The sequence below is a fragment of the Asparagus officinalis genome, chromosome 8 (assembly GCF_001876935.1).
Source record: "Asparagus officinalis chromosome 8, Aspof.V1, whole genome shotgun sequence".
Classification (NCBI taxonomy): domain Eukaryota; kingdom Viridiplantae; phylum Streptophyta; class Magnoliopsida; order Asparagales; family Asparagaceae; genus Asparagus; species Asparagus officinalis.
In genome coordinates, this window is record NC_033801.1 from 55,146,825 (window position 1) to 55,160,517 (window position 13,693).

A 13,693-nucleotide genomic window follows, 5' to 3' on the forward strand; every position below is an offset into this window, starting at 1 on the left:
GGACACACCGACTCATTGCGCCATAGTTGATGGTGCGCAGTGAGTTGGGTTGTTTTGAATTAAACGGGTTTCGGGTCTGGTACCCGCATATTCCCATTAAACCCTTTTCTTCTTAGGGTTTCAAGCTTCTCTCTCACATCACAGTGGTTGCTCCTCAACGCTCAAACTCTCATTGTCCTCACTCCCCGACCTTAACCTGTCGGTCGCCGCCGCCGCATAGTCAGGTTAGTTTTTTTTTTAAAATTTCTCTTTTCTTGTTTTCTTCTTTTTTTCTTTTTAAAAATAATTTATATGATTACAAATTTACATCATGTAATAGACTATTTTTTTTCATAAGACTCTTTTTGGGAACTTTTGTTTATGTAAAACCTCCACTTAATTGTTAATCACTTAATTGTTCAATGAAGAAGAGGAGGAAACTGAGGATGAGGAAATTCCACTTTAGTTGGATGATGATGAGGATGATTAGACACTCTGTTATTTTGCTACTTGCGTATTTTGTTTCATAGACTTTTGCTCATGTTGGATATTATCTTGCACTGTGATTTGTAGAAACTTATGAACTTTTTTATGTTATGCATGCTAATTAAAACTGGCTAAATACCCATATTGGTATTATAATTCAACCCCATTTGTCAAGAGGGTATTTTAAATAAAAAAATCGGCGTTAAGGTATTTTAATTGATTAAAATTACCAATTAGGTCCTTTTTTCTCGTCGGCGATCACTTTTCCGGCGAGAACTCGTCACGTGCGTGGCACGTGATGACTTAATCTGTATAAATATCCATATTGGTATTTTAATTTAACCCTATTTGCCAAGAAGGTATTTTAAATAAAAAATCGGCATTAAAGCATTTTAATTGATTAAAATTACCAATTAGGTCTTTTTTCTCGTCGGCGACCACTTTTCCGGTGAGAACTCGTCACGTGTGTGGCATGTGATGACTTAATCTGTGTTTTAGCTGATGATGTGGCTCGGTTTGCTGATGTGGCTCGGTTTTAGCTGATGATGTGGCTTAATCATAATTTAAGTCCAAAACAAACCAACCTGAACCCTAAAAATTTCAAAACAAAGATCAAACTTCCACGCATTCACTCCAGATCTCAGTTCCAACTCAATTATCTTACCTTTACCGCTAACAGAATTAGCCAAAACCCCCGATTCCAGGAACTTCTAGAAGAAAACGCCATGGGAATTCGGAGAGAAGAGAGTGAGAAGACGAAGATCACTGCAGACTAGATTGCCGCCCGCGCGGCCATGGATCGATGCAAGAGAAAGATGTTCTATTTATACGGTAATTTCTCCACGAATTTTTCGCTAATTTTTTTACCAATTTTAGAAATGGGGGATTTTAAAATGCATCGACTCTTATTCTTCCTGCCACTACCACGTCAGAAAACCGGTTGAATTAAAATGCACGTGACCAGTTCTTGCCGGAAAAGTGGTCGCCGACAAGCAAAAAGACCTAATTGGTAATTTTAATCAATTAAAATGTCTTAACGCCGATTTTTTATTTAAAACACCTTCTTGACAAATTGAGTTGAATTAAAATACTAATATGGGTATTTATACAGATTAAGTCATCACGTGTCACGCACGTGACGAGTTCTCGCCGGAAAAGTGGTCGCCGACGAGAAAAAGGACCTAATTGGTAATTTTAATCAATTAAAATGCCTTAACGCCGATTTTTTTATTTAAAATACCTTCTTGGCAAATGAGGTTGAACTAAAATACCAATATGGGTATTTAGCCAATTAAAACTCTTTTGTGATTTAGTAAGTGAAATTATATTTTTTAGTTTTTTTATGTGAGAATTTATAAACATGTTGCTTTTATATTTCTTTGTCTTATGTTGGAAAATATTAGTTTGAGTTGTGCACCTCAGTGAGGCGCGCGCATCGTTGTGCGCCTTGCGCTTGGTACGGGTAAGGGACCTTTGCGCCTCGCATTGCACCTTGCGCCTCGATAGCACTGGGCTGGAATGGCAGACCGAGTGTGGGTGCCTATAGTGTCGATCTGGTGGGTAGGCTGACAAACACAACTTTTTTAGTCGGCTACGCAAGTCATCGGTCTACGGAGTAGCTCGAGTTGTCCGTCACTAAATACATCTCGTTAGGAGTAGAGCGGGACATATGTTGGTCTTTGAATGAAGATTAACACTTAGTTATTTATAGGCTATACCATTTCCTGATAATCGATTCTTTCCAGTGAGAAGGTTTCTTGATAATCGATTCTTTCTTTTGAGTATAGTCTTTGGTTTAGTCATGTTAAGATTTGGAGAGAAAAGAGTTTGTTAGGAGAGTTTTTCCTCACTCTATATTTTATTATTTATAGAGATGGATTAGTTACAAATTAGTCTCACATGCAATGTTGGACTAAACTAATGCTAAACTAATACTCATACTCTCTTCTAACACTCACCATCAAATTGGAGCATATATATCATGCATGTCCAGCTTGTCACAAATAAAGTCAACCCGTGTTCAACCAAGTGGTTTTGTAAGAATGTCTGCCAACTGATGTACTGTCAATACATGTTTTGCCGTGATGATTTAATCCTCGAGCTTCTTGCGGATTACATGACAGTCGACTTCAATGTGAAACACGGGATTCTCGGCAATGTGAATTGCTTCTTTATTATCGCCATATAGACTCATGGGACATTCTGGAGGGAGACCAATCTCTGTCAATAGGTCTTTGATCCAAACCATCTCTAGTGTCACATTTGTCATAGCTCTGTATTTTAATTCTGCACTGGATCGAGACAACACTTTGCTTCTTACTCTTCCATGACACCAGATTTCCTCCGAGAAAGACACAATATCCAGTTGTCGATCTCCTATCAAAAGGACATCCAACCCAATCTGCATCAGAGAAGCCTGCAACTCTGGTGTCTTTGATCTGAATAGAGAATTTCTCATATTGGAGTCTTTTTTAAGTATCTCAAAATTCTCATTATTGCATCCAAGTGAGTAGTTCTTGGTGTGGATAAGAACTGACTCACAACACTGACTGCGAATGTGATGTCAGATCTGGTCGTCAGATAATTCAGTTTCCCCACCAATCTCCTATACTACCCAACATCCTTAAGATGCTCCCCCTGGTCTGATAGTAGTTTTGAGTTTACATCAATTGGAGAATAACTACTTCTGCATCCTAACATCCCGGCTTCTGAGAGCATGTCGAAGGTATACTTCCTTTGTGATAGAAGAATACCCTTCGTTGACTTTGCAACTTTAATACCTAGGAAGTATTTTAGGAAGCCAAGATCTTTGGTTAGGAAATGTGTGTAAATACTTCTTTAGGCTGTCAATACCAGAAGCATCATCCCCTGTAATTATAATATCATCCACATAGACAACTAGCATAATTCATTTTCCATTCTGAAATCGCCAGAAGACAGAGTGATCTTTTTGTGCACGACAAAATCCAAATTCTCGAATAACCGATGCAAAACGTCCAAATCAGGCTCTCGGAGACTGCTTTAGACCATAGAGTGATTTCTTCAGTCTGCACACCTTCACATTCTCTCCCTGAGCAACAAAACCTGGTGGTTGCTCCATGTAAACCTCCTCATCTAGAATACCATTAATGAATGCATTCTTGATGTCTAACTGATGAAGTGGCCAGTGGTTTGTCGCTGCTAACGAAACAAAAATCTGAACAGATGTTATTTTTACCATCGGAGAGAGTATCTACGTAATTCAAGCCATACTCCTGTGAACAGCCTTTAGCAATCAGTTGGGCTTTTAGGCGTGTCAAAATTCCATCAGGATTCAACTTGACAGTGTGCACCCACTTGCCGCCGACGAGCTGCTTTCCTGGTGGAAGTGAGACCAAATCCCAAGTCTCATTCTGCTGCAAGGCCTTCATTTCGTCCTACATCGCTTGGTTCCAACCTAGAATAGATAGAGTTTTTAACACATTCTTGGGAACTAAATATGAGTCGAGGGAAGTAACAAAAGATCGAAAAGTAGAGGATAGGCGATCATAGGAGACAAAGTTAGAAATATGATATTGAGTACAAGTTCGTGTCCCTTTTCGAAGTGCAGTAGGAAGGTCTTCCACAGAAGGGGGTAAATTTGCACTTACTGATTTAGGCTCTTTGGGCGGAGGACGTGGTGTTGAGGCCGACGTTGGCACAGGAGCAGGAGCAGGAGCAGAATGACGATGATAAACTTGAATTAGGTCGTTAAATCTAGCTGAGTCTTTGCCAGTAGCGTAAATAGTATTGTCAGCGGATGAACCACCACCGTTAACCAACGACTCTTGCAAGATTAAATAGTCATACTCATCCGATGATAATGGAGATAGAGAACTAGAATGATCGGGTTTATCTTCAAAGAATGTTACATCAACAGATAACACAAGACGATTGAGTGATGGACAGAAACACTTGTAACCTTTATGCTTTTAGGAGTAGCCAATAAAAATGCCTTTAATAGACCGGGAGTCAAACTTTTGTTTATTTGGACTGTGATTATGAACAAAGCACATAGAGCCAAAAATCTATGGAGGAAGCGGAAAGAGATCATCGTTAGGGTATAGAACTTCGAAAGGAATTTTATCTTGCAGAACAGAAGAGGGCATTTGATTAATCAAGTCACATGCTGTTAAGATAGCTTCCTCCCAAAATTCTTTAGGAGCGTGGCGATGGAATAGCAATGTCCGTGCAACATCAAGGAGATGTCTATTCTTTTGTTCAACAACTCCATTTTGCTGAGGAGTGTAAACACAAGAAGACTGATAAGGATTCCATGTTGTTCAAGGAAACTAGTGAAGTTGTCATCCAAATTTTCCTTTGCATGATCAGATCGGAAAATTTTTATCGAAGTCTTGAATTGATTGACTATTTCAGAATAATAAAGTTTAAAAGTAGAAAGGACTTCAGACTTTCACTTGAGAAGATAAGTCCAAGTAACACAAAAATGATCATCCACAAACTGACAAAGTATCGGAATCCTAATTTAGAAGTTATTGGGCGTGGCCCCCAGATATCAGAATGAACAAGATCAAATGGCTTAGCAGCCCTCTTATTGACTCGATTAGGATAAGACACACGATTGTGTTTGCCAAGTTGACACGACTCACATTCTTATGAGGAAAGAGATTTGAACTGAGCATTTAGAAGCTTGAGAACAGAGAGAGAGATGCCCTAGCTGACAGTAGTATTGTAGAGCTGATGAGTTTGCGATACAAGCTAAATGTTTAGCGTCCAAGTCCAGTTTATAATGGTCGTTCTGCTCATGTTCTGTCCCAATCGTTTTTCTCGTGACCAGGTCCTGAAAGACACAATGTGTGAGAAAGAATGTCATAGTACAGTTTAGTAATTTAGTAATCTTACTAATAAATAAAAGGTTATAGGGAAAACTAGAAAGATAGAATACAGAGGAAAGGGGAAGACTCGGGGTAGGATTGGTGTTGCCGACACCTTGAACAAGTGTGTGTGAACCATCAACTAATATAATTGAATTAGATGTAGGAGAGAAAGAGGACATGATATCTTCGTTCCCAATTATATGATTAGTGACACATGTATCTATAATCCAAGTATGAGATGAAGACGATGCAAATAAAGATAAATGGGTACCTGTACTTTTGAGAGTAGTGGATAAAGAGGAAGACGATGTTTGTGAACTTAGGTACTGCTAAAATAATTAAAATTACTAAAATTGATGCTGCAGCTCTGCATCATGGAAGAGTGATTGTGGTTGAATTTCACTATCAGATGAAATGATGTTGTCTTGAGCAGTCATGTAAACACCTTTGACCTTCTTTTCTAATTCAGGACAATTATATTTGTGATGTCCTGGCTGGTGGCTGTAGTTACAAGTCTTCACTTAATCATCGCCATGAGCATGTCTGCCTTGAGATGAACCTCCATGGTCACCTCGTTGATCACCTCGGCCTCCATAACGACCAGTGTGATAACCTCCTCTCCCTTCAAAGTTTCTTCTACCTCTCTAGGATCACCAGTATGACTTCCTCATCCATAAGACTGCCAACTCTGAGTGGCAAGCGCAGAGCGATCCGCAGTGGATGTGAGTGATTGTGTAGGGACAACGTTTTTCAGAAAGTGACAAGTCTCAGCCAGAGAACTAATGGCGGAGCTCCCCATGATTTGTGATCGAGTAGAGGAGTAAATGGAATCTAGGATGTCCAAGAGTATCATAAGTTTATTCCATTGGTTCTACATTTGTTTTACATCCCCAGTAATAGGAAAAATTTGACGAATTTCCTCAGCCAGACGATTGAACTCACCATAATGATCATCCATGGGTTTACCATCCTGTTTCTTACGAAACAGCTCTTGAATTACTTCATATGCCCGATTAATATTGCTGCTACCCCTATAGAGATGTTGCAAAAACACCAAAGTTCCTTCACTGTCATACAATGAAGAACTAAATCCTGAATTTTAGGCTCCATAGTATTAAGAAGTTGATGCAAGAGGACACTATAGTCCAATGTCCAAGACAATGTTACATTAAACGCTAGGCGCTCTTAGGCGCCGGACTTGGCGCCCAGCGCTTAGACGCTTAGGCGGGCGCCTAAGCGGTTTCTGGGCGGTTTTTTTCTTTTCTTTTTTTAATTGTGATACTTGAAGAGATATATATATATATACTCAATCAACATTGCATAAATACAAAAATACCAACACATATGCTATCCAAACTTATTATTGTTCTATTTTGTAGGTCAAAAACAGCAACTTCATTCGTTATTGCTGCAACTATCACTACAAGGTGAATGCGGTGATCCATGTACAGTTGTAAACTTGTAATCTTTGAACAAATGCAGTTGTAATCTTTGAACAAATGCAGTTGTAATCTTTGAACAAATGCAGTTGTAATCTTTGAACAAATGCAGTTGTAATCTTTGAACAAATGCAGTTGTAATCTTTGGACAAATGTAATCTTTGAACAATTAAACTTTGAACAACCTTGAACAACAAGAATTACTTATAAACTTAAAATGAACTTAAAATTAAACTTAAACAATTAAACAGCCCCATGATTACATATTTACACTTTCTCTTTCAAAATTCTGAGATTTACAGTTTAAACTTAAACAATTAAACTTAATATAATATAAATATATTAAGTTAACATTTAATAAAAGTGGATTAATGTGTGAAAACATCGTTAATGTTGCATAATCTTGCATAATCTGTACATGTTTACGAGGTTTAAACATGAAGTTGTGTAATACAAATCCAAAGTTATCTGTGCAAATAAAAAAAAGGGGGAAATCCAAAATATCCAAAGTTATCTGTGCTAAGCGTCTTTAGTCCTTTACTTACAGAGGAGATGAAGACGAACTTGAATAAGAAGCTCCCAGTTGAAGACGAACTCGTAGACGAAGCTCCCAGTCGAAGACGAAGCTCCCAGGCAGTTTCGAAGACGAACTTGAAGAGTGAAGACCAATTCGAAGACGAACTTGAAGACAAACTCGAAGATGAACTCGAATACGAGCTCGAAAGTTGAGCTCGAACTCGAAGACGAGCTCCCAGGCAAGATCGAAGACGAGCTCGACGAGATCGAAGACCAGATCCCGGTTGAAGACGAGCTCGACGGGATTGAAGACGAGCTCGACGGGATTGAAGACTGCACGCCTCCGCCTAGGCGGGCGCCTAGGCGGGCGCCTAGGCGGCCGCCCAGGCCGTTTTTTAGAACACTGGTCCAAGATTCCGGTGTCGGAGTAGGAGGGCCTGTCAATAAATGACCAGTTTTGCCTCGGCCTGTCACGTAGATTTCAATAACACGCTTCCACTGGAAATAGTTAATTCCATCAAGATTTTCGGTTAGTGATTCTACTAGAAAATATCTCCGAAACTTTCATTTGGATTGTTAACTCAGAATTCTTGAGTTCCTTAGATCCGTCCATCATGAAACATACGAGTAGAGTTCAAGACAATACCCTCCACAAGTTGTACTCCAAAATGGAACAATCAAAGTATGTCCAAGTTCAAAAAAATAAGTCTTGAATTATCTAGTAGGCTGAACAAGTCCAAGAACCCAAATGTTTAATTTTGAACCCGAAGGTTAAAGTGCAAGAAAATGTTAACATGAAACGCGAATGTTAAAGATCAATAACCCGAAGGTTAAGATGGAACTCGAAAGTATTTTTTTTACAGGACAACTCGCAGATCCGATTCAGATCCAAAAACAAAAAGAGAGCGGCGCGCGGCGAGCATGGTGGCGGAGAGTGAAGGCCTCATGGTGGCGGCGGTCATCAACGGCGAGCGGCGTCGGGTGGGAGTTGTCGCGTCGGGTGAGAGAAGCTCGAGGGCCAGAGGAGCGGGCTGGATCGCGTGGCATGAGGACGAGGAGTTGTCTGAGAAAGATGAGGGCGATGACGATTGGCGAGGACGAGAAAGACGAGGATGATAAGGCGGCTGCAGGGGTTTTGACGGCTAGGGTTTTGGAGAGAGGTGGTTAGAGTTTTGGAGAAAGCGGCTAGGGTTTTGGCGGCTAGGGTTTTGGAGAGAGGCTGTTGCTAGGCGTTAATGTTAGGCTTAGGAATTTGGATTAGTATTAGGGTTAGGGTTAGAGATAGGCTCTGATACCATGTTAAGATTTGAAGAGCAAAGAGTTTCTTTGAAGAGTTTTTCCTCACTCTATACTTTATTATTTATAGAGATAGATTAGTTATAAATTAGTTTCACAGACAATGTGAGACTAAACTAATGCTAAACTAATACTCATACTCTCTTCTAACAAGCCACAAGATGTATCTTATAGCTATCAATAGACCCGTCTGCCTTGTGTTTGATTTCGAGAACCCCATTGTTCTCAATTGTCTGATGCCCAGGCAAAAGGTTGACCAAGTCCCTAACATAATGTTTCTTCATAGACTCCATTTTCTCCTGCATTGCTTTAGTCCATTCTCTAGCAGTAGGACTTGCAAGAGCTTTTTAAACAGTTTTAGGCTTTTTGTCATTTGTTGGAGCTATCATGAAGACCTCCCCCTTAATCTCAAAATGATGATGAGAGATCCTGCCGTGAGCACTTTTACATGGTTGAGGTTCTATCTGGTTTCATTAGAGTCGGGCTACCAGATGTGTTGCTCCAGTCACGTGAGGACGAGGAATTTCATATATTTTCTCAATTGATTTGTCATGTGATAAATCTAGATCGTTCGATTTACAAAACTCAAAACTGGAAATCCTTAGTTGCCTCGCCTCCGGTAGGACAAACCTCCTACAGGAATGTGGCATTTCGTGACTCAATCTTTGTCACACTTCCATTAGTTTCTTTTACCAACAAAAGCATACCTATTGGAATGTTCATGATATCTAATGAAGGTACATTTGTTTCCTTTGGGACCTAACTGTCCAAGCATATGAAAAGTTTGGTGATTAAAAGTTGCTGATCCCTGTCGCCACAAATTACCTAGATCAAGTTTTTGTCAGTCCATAACTCATGTGGAGTGGAAGGTACAGACCTAAAGAGCACATTATTACAGATGTAAGATGTAGGTTGTAGTCAATAATGCATTTCTTCAATAGGAGATAAACAAAATAGCTTGTACTATCATCGATCTAACCATGTCAAAAAGGGTTTTGCAACAGTATCTTGTTACAGAGTTCTATGAACAGTTAGCTATCTTGCTGTCCCTTTTTCATCACATAGTCTCATGAATTGCTCGGATAGATGTTCAAGATCACAGTCAGTTCTAAGAGCTTAAACTCTTTCGTCTAATTGATTCATAACCAATCTAGTATTAGCATATGAAGCAATCTAATGCTTCCGACTTATGCGAGATTAAATAGACATGATCATATCGAGTAAAATCATCTATAAATGTGATGAAGTATGAGTCACCATGTCTTTCCCTCACATTCATTGGGCCATAGATGTCAGAATGAATAAGTTTCAGGGGTGTTGTGGCTCTCACAGCTTTGCCAATGTTTTTCTAGCCAAATGTTTTTCTAGCAAAATAATGCTCACAAGTAGGCTAGTCAGCTTTAGCGAGTGGGCCTAGAAAACCCTCTCGAGCTAATCTTTTCATTCTTTCTTGCTCTATGTACCCTAACGAGCATGTCATTTAAAATCATCATAGATATTACTAGATAGACAATATAAGAAAAAACAACTACTGGCATTGTTACAAACAAATATAGTGTTCAATGCCATAAAATCATCTACAAATATCTACAACCATAATGAGTATTTTCCAAATACAACATAACACAACCATTTTCAATCATATATTTAAAGTCTAAACCTAGAATAAATAGGACCGAGACAAGACTTCACCAGACCTTGGGCGCATACACATTGCGAATATACAACTTGCGTTTACCTTGCAAATCTAATTTGCACGTGCCGATCCTAAGGACCTCTGCGCTGGAGTTGTTTTGCATGTAAATACGTCTACTCTCAACAGAAATTCGACAAAACTCCATGTATGCTGTCAAATCTCTCATTATGTGGTCGGTTGCTACTAAGTCTACAGTCCAAATAGGAACAATTTCAGCTATCATTAAACAACTACTAGCAAATACAGGAGAATCGGACGTTGTATCACATATCTTTGTCTTAGTGCATTCAAGAGTGATGTGACCTAACTTATTGCAGTTGTGACATGCCATCTTTGTCTTGCGCTTGGCATATCTAGCTTTCTAAGACTTTGGTCCAACATATCTTTGCCATGTATGCCTATCGGGTTTCTAGGTCTACCCCTCGAATTCCACATGGCAAGCAACATCGTCGAAGGTCTTATTATTGTCATTATAGGTGAGGTTAACCCGCATGTGCTCCCATGAGCTAGGTGGAGAACATATGACATCTTGAACCTATTGTTCATTAGAAAGGTTATGCCCTGTTGTCAACTCACTAATCATGTTTGACATAATAGTAACATGCTACCTCATCGAATAATCATAGCGCTTCCTATAATTATCAAACTTGAGAGTGAGTTGGTAATCTGGTAGAGGAAGTCCCACCACCATGGAGCATAACAGCATCCCAAACTACCATAGTTGAACAATACTTCTCACAACACTGCGTGATATTATCTCTCATGTTGCTCAGCAATAAGATGCAAGCAACACAACCCTTCCTCTTCCAAGTTTGAAACGCTTCTTGATCACACCCATGTTGTGTAGTATTGCCCTCCTTGGGCTCAATCACTAATTATATTATGGTTTCCGGCATATCTTGCTCCTCGAGGAGATTGTGACCCTTGGGATGCCGAACATCGTAGTTCTTCTTAGTCACTTTCGGCCCATTATTGAGGTCAGCAATGATACCCTTTGTAGCAACCATAGTCAATTAGAAACATAATAATGGCACATAAATAATAACAAAGTCGTGGAATCGAAAGAAATGTAATACATCCAATCATCTCCCATTAATAGAATTTGACCATTATTTAATAATTCAATTGTCCGAAAAATCTTGAAATTAAGCGTGATTTTTTTAGAATATGCTACCAATAACTAGCCTAAGACTTCTCATGCAAATATATATGTAAGTGCGCGTGCGCGACTGTTTACTTGTAAGTTCTAATGTAAGTTCTAAAAGTCTTATGTACTTAATTCACATGGACTCTGTAGTTTAACAGCTGTTTACAGATTTCAAAAAACTTTTGGATGAAAATGTAATTTTGCAAAGATCATAAATTGTTCACAATTTTTTTGGGAAAGTAAGGACTTTTGCAGAAAAACATCAGTTCATAGAAAATAAATAAACGAAGAGGGGTTGTTTTGCGAAAAAAGCTTCTACCTTGCAACATGAAAAACCCATGTGTTATGCAAACTGTAAGCTATTATAACTTTTCGACTTCTCATAAAAAACATGCAAATAATATGTCTACAGAGAGCTTTGACATAGTTCTATGATATGAATAAAATTCAGTGTCATCACTCAAAGTGCAGATCGAAATTTTACTGCAAATTTTTGCTTATTCAAAACATATAGAACTTTAAAAATAAATCTCTCTTAAACTACATGACGGTTTTAATTGAAAAATTTCAGAGATGATCCATACATATAATCTATCATTCATGCCAATATGAGATCAGAAGAAGTATATTAAAATTTGCTATTAAACATCAGTAAGCTTTCTTTTTTCCACTTAATGTGCATATATTCAACACAAAGGCATATGAACGATGTTAAAGAAACAATTGAGCATGAAACTTAACCTTATGGCTCTGATGCTAATGTTAAGACTTAGATAAGTATCATCGAACCAAAATTGCAGAGTTTAAAATGTTGCCAATTCGATGTTATTCCAGGATCTTTATCGTTAGCTAGATTCACGTGCTCTATCCATTCGCTGTCAAACCTTGATTACTGAGAGCAAATGAGGGTACAATTCACAACTCAAATGTCTCTCCAGCTCACAAATTTAGCATTATGTAGGACAGATTTCTTTCTATTCGCACATCATCATTTCATTGGGTTGAATGGTTTCTAAAATAGACTGCTTACTTGCACTCCATCCCACAAGAATGTGCTCTCTAAATGATGGGCTTAGATGGCTAGTTCTTTGACTGCCAAGACCCACCCAAGAAAAAAAAATCACAAAATCCTACAATAAGAAAATCACATCAGTATGCTCTAAGTGGCAAGCATGAAAAAATTCACAGGCTTGACTTTTACTATCCTATTTGCCAAGATATGCTATGCTGTTAAGCTTGCAGCCCTTAGAGTCCTCTTCTTGTTGGGATGCGAGCTTAGTCTGGTGATGTCTAAACTGAAGCAACTGATCCCATTTGATTCAAGTTTTCCCCAGTCCTTAAACCAAGTTAATGGTTACATCCCTTACCCTCATGGTGATAAATGAGAGCTTCCAATTAACATGTTTTTGAAACGAGTGATGATTACAACTTCCATAAAATTAACCTTTATAAGAAGCCTGTGGAGTGTCCTTATAATTTACATGTAGACAATGGAGAGTCCTGAAACTTTTGTGTTCTGTGTTTGGTTTAATCATCTTCTGTGATACTTGACCTCTAGAGACTGCTCGTGTTTTGATATCATCCTGACATATTCTGCAGAGATTGGACATCGAGCTCCCAAATTCAATTTTACGTCAGATACCAGAATGCGGTCATCTTCCTCATGTTGAAAAGCCAGGGTCGGTAGCTGAGATTATGTTAGAGTTTCTTCAAGGGGATCATGGCTTAAAGACATCAGTGTATTCTCAAAATATTGCAGTCGCATGAGTCATTACGTATATAAGTGATCTGAATGTACCACTTTTGACGCTACATGTTCTGTTAGTTCTTTTATGGTTTGTGTAAATGCCAGTGTTATGTATGTGAAGAAATTAACATCTTACATTGTGAGAGGGATAGGGTGAATATTGTTTCTGATCACAGAGTGACGAAGTTGGACAAACTCTGTTAGATTTATTTCCTTTTTTCCAATGACAATTCAATCTGGTAAAATCTCAGACTGATATACTATATAATTCGTAGTTGTTTACAGCCTCAGCCGCTGCAGTAGTATCATCATCAGATGCAGATTCAGATACTACTCTTTGGCGGCGTACACGTCAATGTTTGTTTATAACTAGCCTTCGGGTGGAATAGAATTAGCAGTTAAAGGAACCGCATCAAAGGCGATGAAATTTGAAATTTTGTTGCGGAAATGAGTATATTACTGTAGGAAGTTTATTGATATTTAATCAATTATACAACTTGTCACGCCCCGAAACTGTAGCGGAAATTTATA

The 13,693-nt window shown here is 38.7% G+C and overlaps 1 protein-coding gene across 1 annotated transcript in view; it reads left to right on the top strand.

Moving 5' to 3' along the window:
- LOC109821262 (2-hydroxy-6-oxononadienedioate/2-hydroxy-6-oxononatrienedioate hydrolase-like) overlaps positions 1-13,412 on the top strand; it is a 96,588-nt gene extending 83,176 nt beyond the window's left edge. Inside the window, exons 13-14 of the mRNA XM_020387444.1 lie at positions 6,701-6,748; positions 13,015-13,412. Of these exons, the coding sequence (XP_020243033.1) occupies positions 6,701-6,748; positions 13,015-13,182 (216 nt within the window). The 3' untranslated portion in view covers positions 13,183-13,412. The remainder of the gene's footprint in view (positions 1-6,700; positions 6,749-13,014) is intronic.